The 27413-nt window shown below is 37.3% G+C and overlaps 1 protein-coding gene across 1 annotated transcript in view; it reads right to left on the minus strand.

The window, feature by feature from the left end:
- The window catches only part of RP1 (RP1 axonemal microtubule associated), a 217828-nt gene extending 190521 nt beyond the window's left edge, over window positions 1-27307 (minus strand). Inside the window, exons 1-2 of the mRNA XM_062633144.1 lie at window positions 27153-27307; window positions 638-1288 (exon numbers count right to left, since the gene is read on the minus strand). Of these exons, the coding sequence (XP_062489128.1) occupies window positions 638-1276 (639 nt within the window). The 5' untranslated portion in view covers window positions 1277-1288; window positions 27153-27307. The remainder of the gene's footprint in view (window positions 1-637; window positions 1289-27152) is intronic.
- Window positions 27308-27413: the final 106 nt, after the last annotated feature.

Genomic DNA, 27413 nt, shown 5'->3' on the forward strand with positions numbered 1-27413 from the left:
CCTTGAACTCTTGGAGCTCTGCATGGAATTCCCTTTCTAGATACCTGTTAGGTACAATCAGAGGTGCTTTTCTGTGATTAAACAACACACAGATAAAACACAAAGTAAGAGAAAATTATATAAAACTGCATGTGAGCTGAAAATCAGGTTTATTAGTTCTGTACCATCTAGGTTTAGAGGTACAGAACTTGGTCCATAGTTTGAAACCTAGACAATAGATGTCATAGTTCCAAGTCATTAATGGCAAACCACTCTGCATTTGTGTAATGATAAAATACATTTGGCTAATAGACAAATACTTATCTATTTTTAAAACATTAAAAGTTTCTTTGCAAATGGGTAAAAATATAGAATTGAGAGCATGCTTGAAAGAGGTCTGATTAAGAAAAGTGTTTTTTTCAGGATGGCTTAAAATAAAATGCCCTCACTTGCTTCTCTCTGATCACAAGATTTCAGTATTTTTCTCCAGGCTAGCAGCTTTTCTGAAGGGGAAAAGAATAGAAAAGAAACAGCTGGAATTCAGCACATCAGATCTTACACCAGGCCAGTGTCCCAAGCTTATAATTGATAAAATCACCTTTGTAAGTAAAACTAATCTAGAAGCAATCCTATTGTACATACTCATCTTTATTCTCACCTTTCTTCCATCAGTGGTGTATAGTTTCACAACTGGATATTGCATTAACTCACTCATGTAATCCAGAAAGGCCTCAAAGGTTTGTGTATTTTTCTTTCCCAGAACTATGGTGCGCCTGAGTCTTACATCTCCATTTTTGAAAACAAGCATCTTCTTGGGAGTTGTTATTTTACTTTCTCGATTGCCAAATCCATCTTCATTTTCCCTTGCTAATTGCACAGCTCGACGGCGACCACTGACAGGCCTACTGATCTGCCAGGGAAGTGGCTTTTTGCTAGCCTGTTCCAGGTTGATGGGCTTCATTTTCCTCTGATGGGAGCAAATATAAGATTTTCCATCTTCAAGATCCTCCAAATTGGTGATGCTGTGTCTCCCTTTTGGTGTACTAATATTTCTTACTCCAAAAGGTAATGGGACCCGTTTAGATAAACTATCCAGCAAGGCATCAAATGTTTTGTAAGACCGATTGTTAATCACCATGTTGATCCCGTTAAACTGAGGATCTCCACTTTTATAGAAACAGATCCGTTTTGCCACAACAGGTTCAGTAACATTGAAATGGCGCATGATTAAACTCTGTTCACTCTCGGAGGAGTTAGGCTGATTCACCGAGTAACTAGTTGAAGGTGTTTCACTCATTTTGACGGCAATCTGGAAGAAAGAGGAGATGGGTGTAAAACTTTTCTTATGACTAGTAATAACATGGTTCTAATTTTGAAAAGTACAGAAAGAGAATTTATAAGAAACCACAGCAGCAAGTTGTTCCAAAAATCACTGGATTTAGATAGATCCAAGCTGTTATCTCTAAATTCCACTGACTCCAGTACTGTCAGATTAAGTTAGCATAGCTCAATTTGCAAGTATTCCCAAAACTCCCTAGTGTAATTTTAAATCTCTTATCACTTTGGTACAAGAAACCTGTCCTTAGAAGGAGGTATGTGGTCAGTCCAGTTTTATTTCTTGTGGACAAAGCTAACAACAATATTTTATGTTTGAGATGTTAGAAAAATCTTTATTAACAGGGAGAAGCCTGTGCCTAGGCATGAGCCATATTCAGTCCAAAATAACATAACTGAAAGACAATACAAATCATTCTGATCTCATATACTAGTTTTATACCAGGGCAAATTCATTGGAGTCAGAGAAAAGGCTCCAGATTGTCTACACTGTAAATTGTTGCAGGACAAGGCCTAAAAAATATGTTTTAGAAGTAAGTTGCATCATAAATTCACAAACCATTTGTTTTTCTATCACTAGTTTTATATTTCATGATACATGAACTTCTACAATATTTGCATTCACACTGAGGGAAAAACTACTGATCAAAAATGATCAGTTCTTTTTAGTAAAAGAAAAGTCTTTAAATTCCTTATAAAACAACAACAAAAAAATCTGATATTTTTCAGTAGAAGTAGCCTTTAAATTGAAACGTTTAAATACCAGTCTTCTAGAATACAGGTTAGCTCTGACAACTATAACAATAGTGTTCATGCTTGAAAATAAAATAGTGTCACTGCAACCTCTCCATTTGAATTCAGTCTACATACAGATACTGTGATAAAAACCCTTTAAATGAATAAAATAATTGCTTTATCTTAATGCTTGGTTTGCTTTTAGTGGAGCACAGGAACACAAGATAGAAATGGCTAGTCAACTGATCAGCCTCAAGGAAGCAGTTTTAGTAGGGTTTTACTGGAAAGCAATAGAGCAGTCTCAGAGAATGCTTGTCATCAAAATCATATAAATTAGTTCTTTGACAATGTCACTTTGAAGTAACTGCAATACTGACTAATGAAACAAACTCTCTGGCTACTACATATTTTTCCTAATGAAGCTGTGGAAAGCAGTATTTTCACTATTTCACTACTACATACATCGGTTCTGAAACTGATAAGAAAATGCTGCCATTTTTCAAGACAGTCAAGGTTCAAATAAAGGTATATTTGACAAGATTTTTTTCTTACTGTGTTCTTACAGCTTTTCCAATAACTCACTGTTTTCAGCTTGAGTGTTTTGCTTCCACTAAGCATTAGTAACTTTTAAAATGTTCATTATTTTGAACAATGATCAGAGGACAAGAAAAAATTCTTCTTTTAATACATTATTTATGCTGCATATTGTACTCTCATTAAGTGCTAAAACTGAAAAATAACCAAACGAGTCTGCAGTAAGATGGTGTACACAAAGATTGATTTATGTAATCACAATTCCATTAAATAAATAAAAATACAAATAAATTGAAAATCTGTACATATTTAATTAAAGATTTTCAGGCTTGGCTGCAACAACATATATAACCCCGTCCATGATGGCTAATGAATTGGCTTACTTTCTTTGTTAAGGAGGAGCTGTACTTCAACTGAAGTCACTGAAAGCTGTATTTGATATGGTTTAGTGTGAGATGTCCCTGCCCATGGCAGGGGGGTTGGAACTAGATGATCTTAAGGTCCTTTCCAACCCTAACTATTCTATGATTCTATAATCATCTTTTTTGACACATGCATTCATTAGTTGCCTAAATTTTCATTACTTTTCTAAACTGAGAGGTTGACAGGTGAGTTAAGACTAAGAACAAAATTTGAATCAGCCATTTTATGTTTCATGCATCATTCTGTTTATACTGATATTCATAGACTATAAGTCTATGAATAGATATGATTCTATATCATAGAATCATGGGCAGGGACACCTTCCACTAGACCAGGCTGCTCAAAGCCTGATCCAGCCTGGCCTTGAACACTTCCAGGGATGGGGCATCCACAACCTCTCTGGGCAACTTCTTACAGTGTCTTATTCCTAGAGGAAACCCATAAGAGCATTTTTATTGCTAGCTGCAACCCAAAATTTTAGACTTGATTTGCCGAGGAAATATTCTATGCCAATGAAAGCAGCAATGACAGTAGTAAAGTTGGTGAGTGAACTGAATGTTGGGTTCCTGCATTTAACTGCCAAGATGACTTCAGCTCACTAAGAGTCCAGTCCAGGATCTCTGGGAAAGGGGAGAAATCTGTTAAATAATCATCATGGCCAGAAACAGAAATGAACAGACATAGCTCCTCAATTTCTCTGTACTACAGCTTCTCACCCTTTATGAAAATGAAGTGGAATTTCATCTACCCATATGATTATTCACAAGAGATACTCACAAGATGGATTTTCTCACAAAACTACTGATAATAATGGCTTTTGACAAAACACAATGCATTTTACATAAAGATAATTATTACATTGAGTCTTGACAGTGTGGAAGTAAAAAATCCAAAACAAAGAGAGAATACACATACAAACAAAAAGACAACTTTCATTATAAATGTGAAATAATTTGAATTCACAAAAGTAACTAAGATAAAGAAGATTTTTTAGCAAAACATAAAATTAACAATAAACCAGATAGTCTTGGAAGAGAACTGAGAGTTGCATAGAACACCATGTGTGAATATTTTCTAGCATTGATTTTAATAGTGGAAATTGCATCTTTCATATATCTTCTGATTGCATCTTACATATAGAAAACATTTCAACAAATGAATAAACAACATATTGTAGAAATTACTATTTGATACTACAGGTCATTGCACTGTAATAGTGTCATTTTATATTAAAAAGTATCAATTTTTATACTTCAATGACTTTACAATGAGGAAATAGCTTATATTACATGATACAGAATGTCTATTTAGATAATTTGGCACTTACAGTATAATTAATATTTTCAAGAAAATCAAACAAAATTCAGAATTGAATCCCTTTGCCTGTACCCTCATAAGCAAATCCATTCATTCAAAGTTCATGCACAAAGTTAGTCAATTTTATAAAGACACTAAGTTGAATGTTTCATTCTAAATATATAAGATTGTGTCTAATACCATATAGCTCATAAATACTGCAAATAATTTCATCATACTCACCCACAGTCACATCCTATGTATATAAAAGAGTAGTTAGCTTGTTTTCAGATTTATAAATTGTACATGTGTTTGTCTATGCCATATGAAATGAACATCCTTAGTTGTATTCCAAGTGCACTCAGCTAGAAGAAACATCATAATCCATTTGCTTAATCTCATCTAATGTTAATCACCAGACCAGTTCATCTTAGGTAGCCATTGTTCAGAGCAGAGTATCTAACATCTCATTCAGCAAGTTCTCTTATATTAATTTTAAACACTATTTACCTTTTAAAATTTTCATTTATGTAGTTTTCCATTTATTTAGATTGCTCAAGAGACTCACAGTACCACATAAAATAAAAATGTGGGTGGGGAGTGTAAATCATCTATCTTCTTATCAGTGTAAGGTTATCCTCCAGACTAAATCCTTTAGTCATATAAATTCTGAATATGTTAAAATGGAGCTTCTACCACTCACTTTCTGAGACTATTTATCAACTATCTCCTGGCATTAATTCTTGCTTTTGTTCAATCGTTTGGTCAAGATGATCAAAGGGCAATGCAACAGTTATGTGTGTGAATACAGTTTATGAATGGACATGAGAATTATAGCTAACTGTGGCTTAATTATACCATAGAATGTGGGTTTGTTTTGTTTTCTTTTCCAGTGGAAATACATCTCTGGATGGTAACTGTTCCATCTAATTGCTAGCAGATGTATAATCTGATTTTGAGCTTCTTTGCTTAATCAGGATTACACCCAGCTCTCAAAACTAGGTGTATGGAACAGTAACAAAAACACTGCTCAGTAAAGACTGCTGTATGCAATAATGAATTTTTAACTATTTTCCTTAGAAGAGAATTCAACCCTCATAGAAGTTTTAAAATACCACTTCAGTTCCACTTTCATAAGATCCATAAGCATAAATATTACATTGTTATCTTGCACACATATCTTGATATAAACATTGCCTTCTTAAATATGATATTAATATAATTGAGTCTATCTTAGCTAACATACTGCTTACATTCCAGTCAGTATTCTGCTGTTTACATTTGTTCAGAAGATGAACAAGTGCAAAAGCTATGTATTATTCTGATGTCTCAGAACTTGACCACTTATACATGAATTTATTATAGAGCTGGTTTTCTTTGAAGTGCAGGATTTAAAATACCACTGTTACCCTCATTAGCTTCCCAGTGCATGCATAGCTACTTTCGATAACCAGCTAATCCATCAGTAGTTTCCGTGTACCACTAGAATTTGAGACCCAAGAGATAATACTTATGAAACCTGGTGAAGATGATAAACAACTGTCACAATTTGAATGTGTTAATGTCCCTTGATTCTCTGAGAATTCAAAAGGCTTATAATGCTTCTGACCAGATATATGTAACTTAAAAGCCTCACTGCATTCTTTCTTGTACTACAAACACTCCATATATTCTGAAAAGATAGAAGATATCATCATCTATATACTAAAAATAGGATCAATAAGAATTATGTTTAAATTAGACTTAAAGCTAACAAGCCACAAAAAATTAATACAGTTCTATAGTAATCAGCATAAAAACACTTTTCATCCATTTTTGTGGGCAACCTGACTGATGTCCATGAAACTCTTAAAATGATGTGATAAGAATTTAGTCTTAGTATTTGGAGAACAGTTGCTTTTTTTACATAAACCATTCACAAAATAAAACTGGGGAATATAAAATTAGTCCAGAAAATTTAAGAAAGCAAAATCAGGATACACAGGAAAACATATCAGTGATTGTAAGTGGTTTTGTACTTGTAAACAGGATTACAATTTTCTGAGTTGCTGTAATTTTTACTTTTAAATTACATGCCTGCTTATCTCCAGAACATCTTCAATTCTCAGCTCTGATGCTAAACATTACACTCAACCACAGGCATCAGTCGCAGTTTTCCTTTCAACTCCAAAGGGTGTCCTTCAGGAACAGTGGCATTGAGATGGCCAACTGAAGGTCCAGTGCCTGCAGTTAGTCTAAAACACCATTCCATAAAGCAAAAGGCCTGATCAAGCACCCTAAGCAAATACTTGGCCTGCAGTCCCTGGGCTTAACAAAAGCTCAAGTGGAAGTTTTCAAAGTTAAGAGAAAGTTTCTAAATCATTCTAAAATTTTTTGTAAATCATTCTAAAATCATTCTGAAAAACAGCCCAGAAAATTATAGTGTCAATGTAAATGCAAAATAGATTTTTGTCATTACTTTTCCTGATTTTGATTAATTATTCTTTTATTTCTATGAACTTCACCTTAATAACTGAACTGATTAAATGCTACAAGTACCTAAATATAACCCAACACTTCCCATCTCATTCTACTAGTTTTGTGTTTCTCAAGACCAGCATCATATCAAGGAAACTGATGCCTAAGAAAGAAAAAATATGTTAGCAATTACATTATCACATTTACTGATATATTCTTTTTCCCTTGGCAGATAACTAGGATCCCAGGTTGAGAAACATAAGCAGCCTTTCCTACACCATTATCCCGTGTCAGAGCAGGGTCAGAACCCTGTGTGATGTGGCCCTCCCTGCCTGGCAATCCTATGGCCCTTGAATGACACCCTTTGTTTAAGTTAGAGCCATATGGAACAGCAGTTAACACTCGACTATTTTTATCATTCAAGCATGAGTCACTTCTTTAAAACAGGGCAGTTGCTACACCAGTTAAACTATTACTGCTGACCTCATGTCCCAAGAAAATGCTGATAATGTGCCTTATATTTCCAAGTCCCTTCAACCTCTTACACCTCTGCTTTTCTTTTTTATAAATTGGACTGCTCAGTAGGCATGGAACTAAGAAACTGCTATCAAGCTAAAAAGGAAATTATCACATTAGAAGCAGGGGCCTGGGTCAAGTTCCCTTCAGTGTGCCCAGCCTGTTTACATCCATTCCAGTAAAGTCTTACAAAAAATGTGTCACTATTAATATGTTACTACTGATAAGATTTTTGAGCCATTGCGTTACAACTGCATTTTTATGTTTGATATACTTGAACTTCTTATCAAGTTAATCCCCACAGACTTTTGTTCATTAAATTCTCCAACATAGATTTGATAACCAACAGCTGGGGATGCAGAATGAGAAAAAAGTAAATTTTGTTTTTCTCCTCTGGGGAGGAAAACAAAACAAAACCAGAACCCTGCTTTTGCGAGAGCTCTGCCTGTATGGTTAGATGGACTGCAAAACTTCTGTTTGAGCTGTTCTGGGTTTTGACCAACCACTAAATTTAACTCGAATCTGAATGCCTGTTTGTGTTCAAAAGGTAGTTTCCTAAGGGAAATTCTGGCCTGGCAGAAGTATAAATTGACCCATCATCTTTAATTGGGTTAGGATTTCATTCCGGGGTGTACAACTTGCCTCAGAGTTAAGTGTATAATCATTCTCAGCTTAGTTTTCCTTATTTTTTTGTCTCAGGTGTATTTAACCATCTACACTGACCCTCTGTTCTGTAAGATATGTTAGCTGAAGGGAAGGGTCAGCCATATTTTATTTTTTTCTGAGTATGGGCATCTGAAAAAAGAGCCATCTTAATTCACATTTTGCTTTGTATTCTGTCTACATAATTCACTGCAGTGATACAGTGCTTACAGAGTGTCTTGAACTCTTTAAAATAGAAAGAGTGACTAGAAATTTTTTCCCTATCTCTACTTTTCTTCTCCTACAATGTCTCAACAGTTTCTTTTCTCCCTTGAATATTTGACCTGCTGAGCCCTTGCACCAAATTAATAATGCAGCCACCTGTGCTGACCTTAATACATAATAAGTCATACAAAACAATTATGTTACAACTACAGATCAAATTGGTGCTGTCAGCTTATTAAAGATTGATTTCTTGCTCTTTTAGTTAGAAAACTCCTATGTGAACCTTAAAGTTTTGCTGAAATTTTCACTCATAACAGCCAAGGTTGTGACAAATTTGGGGTATTTTTTCTATTAACTTCCTTCTATTTCTTACCAATCTGTTAGTTTATAACTATAGTTTTTTGCATCTCATAGAGAGCATGGTCAAAGAAAAGAATTAAGTAGGCAGTACATGAGTTCCCTGGACAAGCTGATATCATCTTACCTTGAAATTTAACCCCACATGCCTGTATCTGAAATTCTGAGCAATGACCTTGCCAAACTTCCTATTTCACAGAGACAGTGTGAAGCATAAGTCAAAGAAACTTCATAGCAGCATAGTGACTGTGAAGGACAGATCTTTTGGATCCTCCTGCAGGACATCATAAAAACCTTTTCTGGGGTCTGTTATTTCCTTGATGGAGTTCAGAGGCTGTTTTTAGAAAGAGTTCATGGATTGAGGCCAAGAAGGGTAAAAGACAATTCTTAGACATAACGTACACCTTTGCCTCCTACTCACACTTTAAGGTCTTTTAAGATCAAAGTTTACACCCTCAAACACTTGCTCTGATCTGCTGCCTACTCCTATAAGCACCCAGGCTCCTGAGGCTAACAGTACAGCTTTGCTGCCTGGCAAGGGTACAGTTCCAGCTCTGACACCACTAAGCTGCTTAATGTCTTATCTTTGGTGCAGCGTACTGCCCATCACTGTTTTGTCCATCTATCTTGCCTGAAGAAACCTGACTATCCCCTCTAACAGCCCAGGCAGCAACCTGTTTGCTGTCCTCCACTCCTCTGGCTAGTAAACAGCTCTCCTACTACTCCAGAGGTCCAGTTCACTGCCTGATTTAGAGCACGGATTTAAATCCATATGCCTTAGCTTTCAAGATAGATAGTGAATTAGTTCAACACTCCTCCTTCTATCTAGGTTTTGTGCAAGAAAAGGCTGAGCTGCATACAACATCTAATTCCAGAACAGATTTTATAGCTACAAGCACCCAGTGGCAAGAGACACATAAAATTAAGCCTGGGTTTAGATACCCATTTATTTAACACACATGGAAATAGTATAAAATATGAATCCCAGTCTAAAGGCCCTGCATCAGCCTGGGATTCGGGAGGCAAAATATCTAACTCAAAACTGAAGATCCTTGGAGGAAACAAGCCTAACACCTCCAGTGTTGTATTGCTGTGCCTGAACCCCAGGCATGAGTCTAGGTACTCATAGAGTACTCGGACAGTTACTCAGATGTGCTAACTGTAGGTGCTGGCAAGATCTGAGAAAATAGAGGTACTACTAAATTGTATTTGACTGTCCTACTTGCAGTACCAGATGTAAAAAATGGAGCTGAGTGCATGTTCCTAAACTCAATCCAGGATCCCCTCAGTGAGATTTAAACCTGAGGATGGTCACCACTTCTATTACTGTAGCCCTCCAGTATACTTGCTTTTCACCTTTCTGCATTTATTTTCCCTTACACTTACATAAAAATGTTATAAGTAGATATTTCTGTATATGCACGTTTATATCTATTTATAAATACACATAGACACACACACAAACTCTACTCGGGTGTTTTCAGTTAGATTCTATCCTTTGGCATAAATTGTCACTTCCAATGTCTTGATTTTATATTCCCAGACCTGTTGTTTCACTTTCATTTCATTTTGATTTGGAAGTACATTTCTCTAAAATCCCTCACATGCAGAGCTAGTATTTTACCAAAGGACAGACTTTATATGTATACTGACTTGGAGTCAATTAGAGAAATTAATTTTTTTTTTAATGAAGACATTGTATTTTTAGCATAGTGCCAGTTCCTAATCACAAATGGTACTAAAAAGGGACATTACATGGATAAAGATTTTTTAATATATGCTTAATAAAAAGTAGGAAGGCAATGTCCACCTCTTTCAAAAATAATCAAACCATAGTAGGTGTTACCACTACCAAATTTTCCCTATCTATCTATCTGTCAATCTATCTATCTATCTATCTATCTATCTATCTATCTATCTATCCATCTATTTCTCTTTTCCTATTTATAAATGAAGCCTCAGATGTTGTCAACATAACTTTTTCTACACGCTGTAATGTTGATTAAAAATTATACATTTTAAAAAACGTATTACTTCCTTTTAATTAAACTTTTGATAGTAAGGTGGTGTATCAATTTTTATTTTATAAAAATATTTTGGTATTGATGGTATCTATTTTTAATTAAGTTAGAATTACATTAGCAAAAGCAATAAAAATATTTCTAAGTAGAAAGTCCATGAGTTAAGTACATGACTATAGACAGAGTGGTAAAAAATATTGCTGCTGTCTTCAAGCAGTTCTATCAGTAAAAACTAAGAAGAGTACTTTAAAGTTCATTATGTGAGGCACTGAAATTAGAGTAGGTAAAATTTGGGGATGTTTCTTAAGGAAAGCCTACGTTGTCAAAGCTATGGAATAAGTGACCCACTAATATTTTTTTCTATTTCTTAGGTTCCTTTAGTCAAAATCTTTGGTTTGTGCTTGACACAGACACAATCCACCATATATCACTTGAAATGAAAAGGATCTGTTAGTTTCCTGATCCTTGTGGTCATTCTCCAGTGAAATAACACCACAAAGCCAAGAAATAGCAGAGGAGTTAACTTAGAAGATGACATATCACCTTCCATTAAAAACTAAGGAGAGGTCAGTGGTGAAAAGGCCTGGCCGTCAATACAGTTTTATAATGTTTCTGCTTCTGCTGCTTCCTTACAGCAAAAAGTTGTATTTTCAAGCTTCCTTCTTCTTACTACTATTGTCCTTCACTTGAGAAAAACAAAAAACTCCTCCTTTGTCCCATCAAGTATTAGTTTTTGACATCTTCCCTTTTTGTCAGGGAGTGAAGATCTCAGAAAAATCATAAACCAAAAATTAAAAAAAATATACTGTTCTATTTCTGCTCTTTCTGCTTTACTTCCTGCATGAGGAAGACTGCCACGCTGCATCAGCACTGCATCAACAATGCCTGTACCAAGCCTCTAGCTCATATTTGCTGTAAAGTACCTGGGGAATGTGACAGCATCTGGAAAGGAGGTATGCTTAGATGCTTCACTCCTTCAGGATACAGCTGTGCTATATTGTGCTATTCTGTGAAGCACATTCATGCTCTTATCTTCACTCCACTGAATACTGAACAATATCTATTTTCTACTGATTTTCTCATTTAAAAAGTACAATTTTAATGAGTACATTTCTAATCTTATTTTCCCTTAGCTTCTTCCTGATATTTTCAAACAGTAATTAAGAAAAAAATGCCCAGATTTTCAGACTATAATGAAGGAAAGTAATATTCTAATATATACCTAATGTTGTCTAAAGGAAAGCTAAATTGGAGAGATATGTTCATACGAATACCTTGCAACCTTGCAACAATGATGACATAGAGGTATGTATTATACTGACAAAGAAGGTATGCTTTATAATCAATATTTGCCATGTTTAAATGAGAATCTAAATGCAGATTTATGTAGTTTCATATTTCTTAAGAGCAGCAGTGACTCCCTCTTTTTGCAGGCACAACCATCTCTGTCTTGAGAGATGAAGAAGACCGCACAAAACCTTAGAGAATGAAAAAAATAATGTTAAAATACAAAACCACCTCCAGAGCAACCTGGAATCATAATGTGGTGTGTTTGACAAACTGGAGGGAAGGAATGCCATCCAGAGGGACCTTGACACGCTTGTGAGGTGGGCTGATGCCAACCTTATGAAGTTTAACCATGACAAGTGCAAGGTCCTACACCTGGGTAGGAGCAATCCCAGGCACAGCTACAGGTTGGGCAGAGAAGAGATTCAGAGCAGCCCTGTGGAGAACGACTTGGGGTGTTGGTTGATGAGAAAATGAACACGAGCCGGCTTCAGTACCCTGGGCTGCATCAAAAGGAGCGTGACCAGCAGGTTGAAGGAGGTGATCCTGCCCCTCTACTCTGCTCTCATGAGACCTCACCTGGAGTATTGTGTGCAGTTCTGGTGTCCTCAACATAAAAAGGACACGGAACTGTTGGAACAAGTCCAGAGAAGGGCCACGAGGATGATCAGGGGACTGGAGCAGCTCCCGTATGAAGATGGGCTGAGGAAGTTGGGTCTGTTCAGCCTGGAGAAGAGAAGGCTGCGTGGAGACCTCATAGCAGCCTTCCAGTATCTGAAGGGGGGCTATAGGGGTGCTGGGGAGGGACTCTTCATTAGGGACTGTAGTGATAAGACGAGGGGTAAAGGGCTAAAACTTAAACAGGGGATGTTCAGGTTAGATATAAGGAAGAAATTCTTTACAGTAAGAGTGTTGAGGCACTGCAGGCTGCCCAAGGAAGTTGTGGATACTCCACTCCTGGTAGTGTGCTAAGGCCAGAATGTATATGGCCTTGAGCAACCTGGTCTAGTGTGAGGTGTCCCTGCCCATGTTCCAACTCATTGCAGGGGGTTAGAACTAGATAATCTTAAGGTCCTTTCCAACCCAAACCATGCTGTGATTCTATGATTCTATAATCCTCATGTATTCCAAGATTCTATAATCCTTATGGATTCTACTCTGAATGTGTTAAGAAACCCCTTGCTAGGAGTTATTTAAATGTTATTGAAATAAACCAGTTTTTGCAAAACCACCTCTGACAAGGTCACCTGCCAAGGTCAACCTACAGCAATCTCTCAGGAGCCGAGACAGAACAATAGGCCTACTGCAAAGAGCAAGCAGGCAGGCACATGGGCTCTGCTGCTCTATCTCAGCAGATAAGCAACCCTTGTGACTGCAAATAAATCACAGGGAGCAGCTAGCGGGAAAAGGGATGTAGGGGAGATCTCCTCATGTTTTTCTTAGCAGACTGCCACAAGGAAATACTCAGATGCCAAAGGATGTCTGTTTACTTAGAAGAGACTGATCTAAAAAGAAGTGACATAATAGAATCTGGTCACGCAAACTGCCCCCAAGCAATTAGACTTTTACTGATTTAATGCTATTTTAGGTTTATTTCTGCTTTTGGAAATTGGACTTACCCCTTGAAAAACACAGGATGTGTTATGCCACATTGCATATCCACCTATGATAATATCATAGGAGACTGTAGCTATTGCATCATTTTTGTAAGATATATAACCTCAAACTGAACCAAGTTACACTTTTGCCTTTGTGAACTACAGAGAAAAAGAAAATGTAGTAAGTTTTGTCCAGAAGGCTTTCTGGATACTAATCCATAAATTTTATGTCCCTTCAGAAACACCGTTGGGCATGGGGATGATAAATAATTTTTGTGTGGCCCCATTTCAGGGCTGAAAAGCAAATTTTCATTTAGATATATCTTTCTTTTTATTGTCATTGATATTCCTTAAATTACAAGTTTTCATAGACTTTTCTCAAAGTAAAAGTTTAAATTGAGAGATCATTTCTAACATACCTGGCTTTGTTTATACTGCAATAAATAACAACGAAATTGTTTGCAAATGAAAAAAGAACTCCTTATCAAGATGTAACTTAAAAGAGCAGCAGAGGAAAGGTTAGATGAGGGAATACTAATTAATAGCAACATGTTTGTATTCTGAAAAGGAGCTGATTCAAAATAGACTGGGCTTTCATAGAATCATAGAATAGTTAGGGTTGGAAAGGACCTTAAGACCACCTAGTTCCAACCCCCCTGCCATGGGCAGGGACACCTCACACTAAACCATCTCACCCAAGTCCTCATCCAACCTGATCTTGAACACCACCAGGGATGGAGCATTCACAACCTCCCTGGGCAACCCATTCCAGTGCCTCACCACCCTCACAGTAAAGAACTTCTTCCTTATATCCAATCTAAACTTCCCCTGTTTAAGTCTTAACCCATTACCCCTTGTCCTATCACTATGGTCCCTAATGAAGAGTCCCTCTGCAGCATCCCTATAGGCCCCCTTCAGATACTGGAAGGCTGCTATGAGGTCTCCACACAGCCTTCTCTTCTCCAGGCTGAACAGACCCAACTTCCTCAGCCTGTCTTCATACGGGAGGTGCTCCAGTCCCCTCATCACCCTCGTGGCCCTCCTCTGGACTTGTTCCAACAGTTCCATGTCTTTTTTTATGTTGAGGACACCAGAACTGCACACGAGAAACATTTCTAACAGTTTTGCAAACTAAAGTGCTAAACAAGAGCTGTACCCAAGGCCCCTCCATACATGCAGTAGCAAAGGGGATACAAGGAGGAGCCTGAAGCTGCCCCATGTAGAGGACAGAGTTGACTCCAGCCGGCTCCATCAGATCACCACGGAACACAGCTGAGCCCATCAGTCATGTGTGTCACATCTATGGTAACATATTTAAGAAAGGCTAAGGATGTTGGACAGGTAGGGGAGAGTGGGTGACAGTAGTGTGAGTAATAAGTCAATAGAAGGGGAAGGTGCATTTCAGGTACTGGAGCAGAGATTCCCCTGCAGCCCCTGGAAGAGCTCACACTGGAGTAGGGATCTGAACTGTGGCCTGGGGAGACCTCATGCCAGAGCAGGATTTTTTCCTGAACTGCAGCTTGTAGAAGGACCCACACTGTAGCAGAAGAAAAGTATCAGATGGAAGGAGAGGCTGAGAGGATCTGGTGTGGACTGACTGCACCCCCACCGAATCTCTTGCTGCACTGCTCAGGGGTTGGTGAAGGATTCTGCAGTGAAGGACTGAAGTTGAGTCTGGAAGATGGAGAGGAAACGTGGCGGTTTACTGTTTGTCTTTGTTTCTTGCTACCTGGATCTATTTTCAGTGGCAATAATTTTCCATGAATTAATTTTGCCCAGGTTGGGACCGCTTTACCCATAACAATAATGGGCATGCAATTTCTCTGACTTTATCTCAACCCATGCGCTTTCTCATGCTATTTTTTTCCCTGCCCTCTGAGGAGGGGAGTTTAGCCCTTAGCTGAGGCTAACCCATTGCAGCTCCACAGAAAACACAGATCCCTGTATTCAGAAACTGCAGCTCCTCACTTGCGCAATTCACCTACCAGAAAATCAAGGTGTTTTCTGAGAATTACTGCCTCATAAATATTCCTTTTTTAAACACAATTCCTGGTAGCTGTAGATGTAGATAAGAGACAAATGAGGCTGAAAATACTTTTCACCTTATCTTCAAAGGATTCAGAACTAAAATCCTCACTCTTATAAATAAGTCTTTAGTTACAGCAATATTTCTCTTGGTACTGGTGGATTTCAGACAACCAGTCCACAAACTGACACAAACTATGTCCTTTGGCCAAGTAATATCATTCAAGTAAATGCAGCTAATAGTATGACCAAGGGTTTGCAACCTTAGGCCACGTAATTGGAACTCAAAGTTCTCTAAAGTGAAACTGTTTGGAGGAAATGCACTGTACAGTGTATTCCAGGACTTGAAATGCTCAAAAATTCCCCCAACCACTTAAGTTGCCTGATAGCTTATTCTGATATTTTTCTAAATGAAATTTCAGTTCTTTGGTTCAAAGACACTTTTCTTTTAGAAGCTTATCATATGCTTAAAATGGTAAAATAAGAAAAGATCACAATCAAAATAACTCATCAAATCACCTAAATGAAACATTTCAAACCTATCAGAGCTTTTCCTTCTTGGTTGGTTCCCAATTCCCTTTTTGCCCTCTTTTGAGATTTTAACTCTGACTTTTCTGAAAATAAGAATAAAAAACCCCTGAAATCTCAAAAATGCTTGCATGATGGGAAAAGGCTGTGTTTAGAATTTAGCAGTACAATCAGCACTATAATCACATCTTAAAAAGTAAATGCTATTCTTCATAACTTCTAAAACTAGAATATAAAAATTGAGGACGTGGAAGACTGCCACATGCCAGCCAACATCAGATAGCATTACTATCTTAATGCTCTTGTAAGGGACTTGCAGTAAGTTGTACCAACAGAAGATGGAGTGCATCTCTCTATGGTGTTATAACCATGCCATTCAACTTATGTCTACAAGCAATTCAACATTACTGATGCAGGAAAAACTAAATCGTGATTTTAAAAGTGCATACTTATAGTAACAGAGATGCTCAGAGGAAAGACAGCAAACATTATTTGTTATTAAAAGTACTTTTACGAAATGCTTATTGAACATTGCTCAAGGACAGATTAATTTTTTTATGCTAGCAAATAGAAATGTCTCTTTAATGCAAAGAAAGTACATGTCAAATCACTGCTTCAATCTTTTCCTCTTCACAGCAATGTCAATAGACAACATATTTCAGTTAAAAAAGGCAACTTTTTCTATTTAAAGAAAACTGAATTTAAGTTCACATGAAGCCACTGTATAACAAATATGTGCCCATCTAAGAATCAAATTTATCCACTACATTTGTTTTGAGAATATGTGCAATAAGAACAACGAATTCTACTCAGATCAGAATCCTAGTGGGAAATCAATGAACAAATATAGATAAAAAAATCTTTGTACCAAAGTTCATGATAAAGTAATAGCAGTGTATTTCCTGGGCTTTTATCTTGTTATTAGTATCCTAAAGTAAAAACTCAGGTAGCATAATTAATTATTCACAAGAGAAAGGGATATACCAAAACAAGCTGCCTCACAGGGACAGAAAAGACACACAAGAGATCTGTGACATGAGGGCACAACAGTTTCCATTCTAGGGATGCAAAGCTAAAATGAATTAATTTCAGCAAAAAGAAATACTAATGCAAAATCTGTATAAGGAAAATAAGGCCTTTGGTTTCTCCTACAATCTTCCACTGTTTATAAAAAGGAGGTAGTTGAGTAAACTAAATTATATCAACAGTGAATTTAGCCTAGTGCTTCCAAGAGCTCTCTCTTAATGTCTAGGAACAAGACTGACTTGATAAAGCATGAAGTTTGTAATATTTCTTTTGTACATTCTGTTGCAAAATGTTCTAGGTTGTTTGATGCTCAGACATATTTTCTATCTCAGCCCCCACCTCTGTCAAGGCACACCTCAAAACACATAAATCTGATAAGTCTTATTTCACAGTCATTTGTGATTGTATATTTGCTCGTATGTTTAATACCAGACTGACAGAGCAGCTGTAAAGGGGTACTTTTGAAAGGTCATATAACATTATTCATATCACTTAACTTCATTAAGATATTTATAACTGACGACAAAATTTGCTCCTGTGCTAGTATTGACTAATAGTGTCCCCACCCATAAGCCTTTTGCAGCGCCTCATTTCAGTTGGTGTTTGATGCCAGAGCCTTATCTATGAAACGGAACTACCAATTTCTGGACAAGAACTGAAAAAATATTAGCTCCCTCATGCCGAGATAAATCACTTCCCAGTGTATTTACTTGCAGACTTCAACATTTTTCATATGGTTTTCATTCTCATTCCATCTATAAAAGAATGTTAGTTTCAGGAGAACTAATACTTGTGTGATACAAACCTAGAACTGCAGCTCAATTTCCAGAAGTGGTTGGTAGTGCTATTCTTTAACTACATATAAATGAAAGCAACTATTTATTTATTTCACATGAATGATTAAAGTGTTCCTTAAGCCAGGCAAAAAAGGAAGAAAATCACACTTTTTGCATGTGTTCAGATTAAGTGAATAGTTAAACTTTAGATAATGACTTTAGAAACTCATATTGTAAAGCTGCAAATATGATTCCATTGTTAGCATCATAGCACAAACACAGATCCCACAGGCTTCAGTTCCAGTGGAGGCCTAAGGTTCCAGTGGAGACCCCTTTCTCAACTATGATGAGTGCTGTGAAAATTCTTGCATTTTAAAGGCAGTTATACTATTTCATTACTCCAAAATACATGAAAAATGAGGTTAGAAGATACAGTCAAATGCACTGAATTATACATTTGGAATAAAAAATATTTTCCTCTTTTACAATGAAGAAATCAAGTGCGGGTTAGTCCTTTAATATCCAGACTAAACTGTCTGTTGACCAAGCATGATTTGTTCTAAGAACTTCTTGAGATGCAAGAAGCAGACATCAGTATCCTTTCAGATCATTATAAACATGTTGTTAACACATAGTTTGTGAGGGGGTTGGTTTGGAATCACAGAGCACCCGGTGCTGGAAAGTGCCTCTAGGGAACATCTAGTCCAACCCACTGCTGAGAGGAGTCAGCCAGAACAGGTTGCCTGGAACCATGGCCAAACAGCTTTCAAATATTTCCAAGGATGGGACACCACAATCTCTGAGCAACCTGTGCCAGTGTTTCACCACCCTCACAGTAAACAAGTTTTTTCTTTATGTTCTGGTGGAATTTTCTGTATTTCAGTTTGTGGATGTTACCTCTTGTTTCACTAGAAACCTCCGAAATGAGTATGGTTTCATCTTCTCCCCTTCCCTCCCATCAGCTATTTATATGCACCAGCATCCCCCTGACTTTTCTCAAGGCTAAACAACCCCAGCTCTCTCAGCCCCTCTCTGTATGACAGATGCTCCAATCCCTTAATCATTTTAGTGACCCCTTGCTGGACTCACTCCAGGATATTGGGAATTGTTTTTTTTCCTTTTATTTTTTTCCTTCTACCTTTAGTTTTGGAAATAGCAATTTCACATACAAAATCTCTACTACAGCAGGGTAAGCTTTATTCCCAGAGATTTTTTCCCCCCTTAGGCTACAGAAAAGTTCTTGGCAAGCCAACTGGTACAACTTTATTGCAAAAAATACCTGTGAGGAAAAAAAAGTTTAAGTAATCACACCAGCACAGCAGGGAGCCCTGCTTCAAGGCATTCATTTTTTCATCCACATCCAGGTAAGAGTCTAGAGGTGGAATCACATTTTCACATGTCCTTCTCTGGTATCAGATGAGGGCTAAGGTGTTAGGACCACAGAAACAGCCCAGAAGCGAGAGCTGCCTTAGGAAATGGAGAAGGAGAGATCCTTCCTCTCCATCGCAGCTGGAGTTGCCTACCAACATCTTTACACAGTGTGACACTGCACAGAGGAACTGAACGCAACGATTTTTAACATGGACATTAGCATATAAGAGAAACTTGTTTAATGACTAGCCCATTTCCAGAAGTCCAAATAATCCTTTCTAAAATTCTTTGTAATCCATAATCACATAACAAGTAAAGTGTGAATGGTGGCAGCATTTGTTTTGAGCTTTATTGCCTGCAGGTTTTAGCACACAAAATCATCAATTAAGACTATTAGATAGCTGACACACACTCACAATCTTTAACCCTTATTAAACCATTATTACACAGTGTGCAGGCAACTTTCACAACAATTTGTTTCTCATTTCTCACTGAAATAGCTGCAGTTCCCAACTATAAAGGCTGATGCCTGAGCAGCTTGTAGAACAAAGCTAATGAACATTCAAATACTGGTTCTTCTAGTTTTGGAAAGATAGCAAAGAGCATGCATCATTCAAGCTGCTATGTGTCCTGTTGCTTCAAAAAAACCCTGATGACTGATTTATCTGACCACAGATATGCCATCTGGCTTAGTGGGCACCCTCCCTTCTGATGAAATGGTCACAGTCTTATTTCTTTACATTTTGCCATGGTGGAGAGGCCAACAGTTTAATGTCACAGCCTAAAACACAAAATGCATTTTGGTTTGTCTAAAGTTCGCTTATTAGTGCGGAAGACTTACTTCAAGCAAAATCCTATGTCTACCAACAAGTGAAACTGGAAATACGCTTTGCATTTCTCATTCAATAGGAGAAAAACGTAATAAAATACTTCTAATGTTCTGGGTTTTCTACAGAGGTGCAACACTAACAGTCATCTTAGGTGCAAAAAAATTACACAGACAGAAACTCAGTTATTGTAAAAACTGGAATTTGCTGTATGTGAGCAAGATAGTCAAAGCTGATCAAAATCCCTTAAATATTCTTCAGTCCAAATGTGCTATGTGAATAGAGGTCTTATATCAAAGGTGTGAAAATGCACTTGTCAAGATAGTGCATGTACATTTCCCAGTATTGCAATGAATACATTTCATGTGTCACATTTTGTTTTCCTCCTCTCAAAGGCAGAAGGATGCACAATGCAAGCTTTTGCTTTATAGCGAGCTTTAAACCAGGCTTTAGTCTTATACACAACACCACAAATTGTTAGTAAATTCAGGATTTGAAAACCAAGCTTTCTTCTTGTGAAAAACCATGCTTTTTCTACTGAAACCTTGTCCTCAGAAAATGGAAAGTGAGAAAGGTAGAAGCTGTTCTATTCATGTATTTGAGCTAAGTCTAAAGAAAAAAAAAATGTTATTCCCAGCACAATTCCAGTCTTTCTTTTTTTAGAGAGTTCTTTTTTCCAGAGGGAGGATGTTATTGCTTTAATCTATATTTAAGATGCTCTAAATCCAGGCCATCAAATGTCTTTTAGATAATCTGATCCAAAATTCTATGGGAAACGAGCAGAAGGGAAGCTGACATGTTCACAATACATGGTGCTGCTGAGGAGGTCTCCAAGGAACTCCATGCCACTTTCGAAAGCAATGTTGTCTGTGTTTACCACATGCCTACAAAGAGACCAACATTCAGACCACAGTCCACCAAGACAGAAGAAATCTAAAATCAGCAAGGAGTACAGGAAAAGTCCTCAGCTACAAAGTTATAGGGAACTTAATAAATACGGGTCTTTCACACAAAGAATATGACATCATGGGCAAGAGCTTCTCAGTATCTCTTGTTCACCACTATCATGTCCATCTTGCTCTGCTTCAACTTCAGTTACCTGGAGGTTTATCCACAAACTAACCCTAAACTCTATTCAGTTTTCTGGCAAGAAATGTAGAGCTGTAAATGACCAAACCAGGAAGAACTAGGCCTAATGCGGATATAATAGCTCCTACCATCTGAATAGCTCTCCTTCTATTATGATATATTATACATTTACCTGACAGAAAGACCCAGTAGAATAAAATACCTCAATGATGTCTGGTAGATTCTTTTTATAGCCTGGTCTGCCTGAAACCAAAATTAAAGGGTGGCAAATGTTTGAGTAATCAACAAGATCAAAGTCTAAAGTTTAGGCAGGCAGATGGTGTGGAACGTTGAACACCTTCAGCTGCTATTAAACTTAGCACAAGCTGGCTAATGTAGCAGCTCTCAGCTGTGGTCTTATGACATTCTTTCTCCCCTGGACAAACTTTTCTAGCTGTTACTCTTTTCAGTCTTCCTGTAAGATGTGCCTTCCACCTGTTTATCCATAGCAGGTTTTGCATTATTTCTAATTGCAAAAAAATTTCAAAAGTTGTTTTTGAAACAACCAGAGTCAATATCACTCAGAAAACTAAAACTAAAGAGAAATATCTAGATTTCTGATCTGACTAACTATATATAACAAACTGATTAAGCAAGTTTCTTAACCTGGACAAGTGAATTTGTGAAGTGGGAGAAAATAACATAATTAGTAAACAGTAAAGTAGTAAGTGGAGTGGTGCTCTAAAAGAGAAATATCCTAAACAATGCAAAAAACATAACATGCTTTTACCTAAAAGTTTACAATTCACTACAGGATCCCCTGCTTGGGGAATTCTGTGTGGCTGATAAAAGTATTCTTAAGAAAATAATTGCAACTTCAGCTGATCAGAATGAGAAAATACATTTAATTTCAAAAGTTTTGTATTCTCTTTTTTTTTTTTTGGCTCTTTGCTCTTGCTTCAACCTTTTCTTTCTCTAAATTTTATGATTTTAAGTAAATTTAGGGACCTGACTTGAACAGTGAAGTGTATTGTTTGAATAAAGCCCTCAGCACCTTCCTGCAGAGACCTGAGGTCAAAATATATTTTAGAATAAAGCGTGAATATGAGGTTGAACATATTACACTGGCTCTTTTACTGGAACAAAACACAAGTTCTGTTCTGAATTTGTCAAAATGTACTCCATGAATCTGGGCACCTAGATCACTATGTAACAATAGGACATTTGCTGACTAGAGAGACTAACAAAAGATGCACAGTAGATAATCATTTAGAATGGGACCAAAGCATCCTCACATTGAGAAGAATAATGCTTTGTAAGAGAGAGCTGTCAAGGGAACAAAAAGACAAACTCAAAGCTGAACTATTTTTAAGATGAGTGGGCCTGCATATTCAAACAGTTAGGAAAAGTACAACATTTCTACTGCTTGGCAAACGTAAATCACTGGGAAAAAAAATCCGTATCACAGACTTGCTGTTTTCAGCTGCAGGTGGCAAGTAAAGAAGTTGTGGGAGGAAAATATTTTCTATGTTGCTCCATTGTCTTTGGTCTTTTCAGTTATATTGTTTCCTATTAATTTTTATACTTCTTATAGCTATGTTGTTATTGAAGCACAGAAGGTATTCGTGACATCTTTGTGGCGTTTAAAAAGATAAAGCCCAACACTGAAGTACCTACAATCAACAAAAAGGTATCACAATGAGTAATGATGACATGAAACACAGCAGAGTGTGCTTTGGCAAAGGGGCAGAGGAGGCACAAACTGAATAGAAATTATGCGGAAAGCGCTGTTTTAATGGAGTGTTACTCTGAAAGCCTGCTGCTTAATGTTATGTTTCAAAAAGCTCACCCTAACAACTGTGGCAGCAGGTATCCCTGTGGCAGGTGCCCTTGCCCTAGCAGGAATGGAGGCTCTCCAGCTGCAGTTTTCCAATGCTGCCATTGGTTATGCCACGCTAACCACCCCAGTGCAGGCCAACCCACATCACATTTGTGTAGTGGCTATTGTGTGGCAGGTAAAGACCCCCAGCCAAGGAGGGTTAATGCTACTGTATTTGAACATAAATCAGATTTGACCAAGGGTATAAATGGAGCCCCACCAGGAAAGCAGTTGAGTTGGTCCTCCTTGGAGCAGCAGGTCTGCTGTTGAGACTCTCTTTGGGTCAGGACAATGCCCAAGGTAACTCCTTGATGCTTAGAGCACTCACCTTATTGGTGAAGGATTTCACATTCTGGGTTGCACTTTCAAAAACTTAAGAACTAAACTTATGTCAATTGTGTGGTCATGAATCCATTTGACATTCCAAGTCTGTTATCCACCAATTGTTGATGGAGCTCTAATTGGTTTTGTAAAATAATTTTTGTTTTAAGTATATCATTGGTTTCACTTAATTCACAAGCTTCCGCAGCAGTCTCTTAGACAGGTCTACCTTGACATGTAGTCTTCAGAAATCTTTCAGGAGCAGAGATGTTGGGTATGTGGATAGAATAAAACAATCCTCCTGGGTCACCTGTCAGCAACAAAACTGGGAGGGACAGGACGGATGAAAGAGAGGCTGCTTTAAGTCATCATGATAGAACACTATGACTAACTTGGACCTTCACAGCTACATGTGTTTTATGTGCTACTGTCCTCTTATACCAGGGTGGCAAAAGCAAGGTTTTCACCTTTGTGAACAAAAAAGCTTTGAACTTAAGAACTCCAGGATCAAGCCAGACCAAACATCAGTTTAGCCAGAATCTCTGACCATGGCCAGCAGCAGAGTGAAGGCCATAAACATAGCATCTGTGGATACTTTCTTTGGCCCATCAGACTTGCTACATTACATGACCAAATGGCATCCAGAGTCTGAGGTTGTTTACAGACCACAAAGTTCAACAGCTATTGATGAATATATTCTTGATTAGCTGTTCCTTATTCCTTCATCTGTTTATACATTTGAGCATCCATGATAGTTTATGGCAAAGATTTTACAATTTTAAGTTTTGTGGGGAAAAAACAATCTTTTCCTTTCAAATTTAACCACCTGAAACCTACAGTGGCCTAGTTCTGAGAAACAGCAATTAATTCTTAGCATCATTCTGGATTGATTTAATTTTATATGATTTTACTCTTCTTTCTCATTCTTTTTAGTCACCACTTTCCCTCTACTAAACCAGCACAACACAGCTGAAGTTAGATTGAAGCGTTGCACAGACCACCTCTTATTATCCAATACAGCGAAGAATGTACACATTAAATGGATCAGAAATGAATTCCTGAAGTATGCCACTAAATTTAATGACTTTCATGAAATCTGAAGTATTATGGCCAGCAAAGCAGGACAGGCATACAGAAGGGAATTATGAGGGTAAAATTTCTAAAATAGTCTATTTAAATGTCTACAATAAAGCTGCAGTGCACACCTTCACTTTCTTGGGAAATACGTTCTATTTTACCAACTGCTTTTAAAGCACCAGGTGACCTCATGTTTTGCCTGGTTTGGTTTGAGTTAGCTCTTTGAACTGTGCACAAAAAATGTGCATGTTAAAGAGAGAATGAAATTCTGCAACTATTCACTCATTTGAAGCATTTCATGATGAAAACAAGAAAACAGAGCCCAGTCTTAAAGATCTTATGTGGTCTATCTTTAGTCATAGTTCTACTGTTTTCAATAGAACTGTGTCCTATTGAACATAGTTTTCAATAGTTCAGTTCTCAATAGTCCAATCACAATGTAATTTGTTCCTTGTACCACAACAAATACTTTTTCTCTGCTATACTCAGGTAAAATCTGATGGATGGCAATTTCCGTTACTGAGCATTGTACAACTTGGACTTGAGAAGTCATTCCCTGGTGATCTTTATCATATTTCAGAACACAAAATGCAATCAAAAGCTATATGGCACCAACTGTGCTGCCATGTTTAGTTTACAGTTTCTAAGGATACTATTTATTTAGCATGTTCTGCTGCCCCAGGAGATACCAAGGCAGTAGAATACATACAAAGAAACAGAAAGCAGGTGTTGCCATGGCACAAACATCAAATGCTCTGAACATTCACTTCAACAAGGAAGGGCTCATTAAGACATTTTTTAAAGGGCTGTAAGTATACAAATAAGCCAGTTGATTTTTAATGTGCAAATAACAATGTTTGCATCATAGGAAATAACAACAATTGAGAGTGTGTGCTTTGCTACCATTAGGTTAGTGTATAGCTTCAGCACTATAAACATGGATATAGCTATGTCATTCCTCTTAGTATTAGCAATCATGCCTAGGCATGCTCAACAGAAGCAGAACATATTTTCCTCTTAAGCCTATCAGTAAGAGTTAAATCCACCTAGCCACTGTGTCTGTAGTCCCAAGTCAGGTATCTAGAAACCTCATGGGAGAATTCAACATCTCCAGAATTGTTAGGTTTCTCTTTAAAGGCAAACACAAACTTGCTATGTTTACATACTCAGCTTTAAGACATATGACAGCTCCAAATCTATATTTGCATAGCATAGCTGGAGCAAAATCGAAAAGAATGTACTGCTGAGTTAATTTCTGCAATGAGTCAGGTCCACACCATTCCACATCCCAGCAAAATGCATTCACTACTGCCTATTCTGAAATGATTCATGGTTTTTCTTGATGGATTTTGTCCTACCTGGCACAAATAATTTCATATTTTCTAAAAAAGAATTTTCAGTTTGACTCAAACAAACCTCAAGCCAGGTCTTTGTCACTCAAAGCAGTTTAAAAGGTTAGAATCATTTGTGTATTGGTTTCCATTTTAATTTACTGTCTCCAAAAGAGAGTGCAATGACAGTGTTACCCAAACCTGCTGTTTCGTATACGTTCTCTGGCAATGGGGATAAAAAAAAAAATAAGTATCTCTACAAAACACAATCAAACAAATGCAAAGAAAGGCAGGGTTTTCCAGCCCAAGACTTTCTAAGCTTGTTTACAAGAACTTGTTGCAAAAATTCAGCCATATTAAAATCAACAAAATTGATGTCTTTACACAAGAGCAACTTCTTCAATCAAACATGTCTTTCATCTTACTCAACCACTGTATGTATTAACCATAAATTGATTTTATGATTATTGATTTAAGGTAAACTTACTCCATGCACTGTTAAACAAAAATAGAGAAATTGCCTGAAGAAGTTACTCCTACCCAATTTGGTTACCCCCTATTCTCCTTTGCAACATTAATCCTGATGGTTCTATATGTTTTAATGTTTCTAAACTGTGTCACATAGATTGAAAAATGAGATGTAGAGGGTATGGCAGATAAAAACCTTCTCTTTCCTCATCGCACTTTGCCTCTCCATGTTTAGACTCTGGGTGCTGAGGCAGAAATGATGTTCAACAAGTTGCTCATACAGTGCTTAACACGGTAAAACCCTGATTTCGTTGGCAGGATGTCGGCTTTGCTGTACGTGAATAGATACAACTTCAGTTGTATGCTACTGTTTATATTTTTTATAAGATTATAGTTTTCCTGTGTAGACAAGGATGATATATCAGCATGTGCTGAGTGAAAGCTCTGAACAGTTGCTAAAGCAAGAATTGTGTAATTTAAAAAACAAGATGAATAAATTCCAATGGAAAAGAACATAACTGCCTCTGTCCAGTACAGAACACCTCAAGCAGACCCCTGAAAATCAGTAGTAAGGGCCAGCTAATACAGCGTGCTAACCATAGTGTCTGAACTAAGAAGTTTCTAAAGCAAACACCTGGCATCTCAAGAGCTTTAAGGTTTTTCCTCCATTAATCACAAAGAGCCACAGCTTGTGTATTTCATCACTCCTGTTCCTCGAGGAGGTACATAGCCACAAGTACAACCTCCCAGAATTAGAGTTTAGGGGACACAAGGATGTGAGTAATGTGATTACCTTTACTAGTCAAATTTAAAAATATTGGTATGCATCTCTCCTAAGGTTGATAGAGAAAATGTCAGGTAGAAAAATGAATACACCAACAAATTTAACATTTGTAAAGATGTTAGAAACAAATATTTTGACCCAAACACTTCCGAAAAAAACCCACTCACAAATATAACATGCTGCAGTGCAATCAGAATATAAATTCATCCCTATATACTATTGCTCTATAGAAAAAATCATCAGGGGAAAAGTGAAAGAGATATTACCTGATGCTCTGGAAAGCAACTCAATAGCCACCAAGCTCTCAGAAGTGCTATGACATTTTGGAGAAAAATCAGTCACATAGATGGTATTTAAGTGATGGATACTGTTTCTTTCCATGGACACATATTCCAGCTACAGTGTGCTCCAGACACTACCATCCTAGCTGAAACTGAATGTTGATGTTAGTTTTGTATAATTTTCTATAGTACCTATAGTAACAGCAAACACAATATTGAACACTTAAGCAACAGAGTGCTCCCTTA

This window comes from Pezoporus occidentalis, unplaced genomic scaffold (assembly GCF_034315485.1).
Source record: "Pezoporus occidentalis ecotype Australia unplaced genomic scaffold, CSIRO_AGI_Poc_V1 ctg4, whole genome shotgun sequence".
In the NCBI taxonomy this organism is placed as follows: Eukaryota; Metazoa; Chordata; class Aves; order Psittaciformes; family Psittacidae; genus Pezoporus; species Pezoporus occidentalis.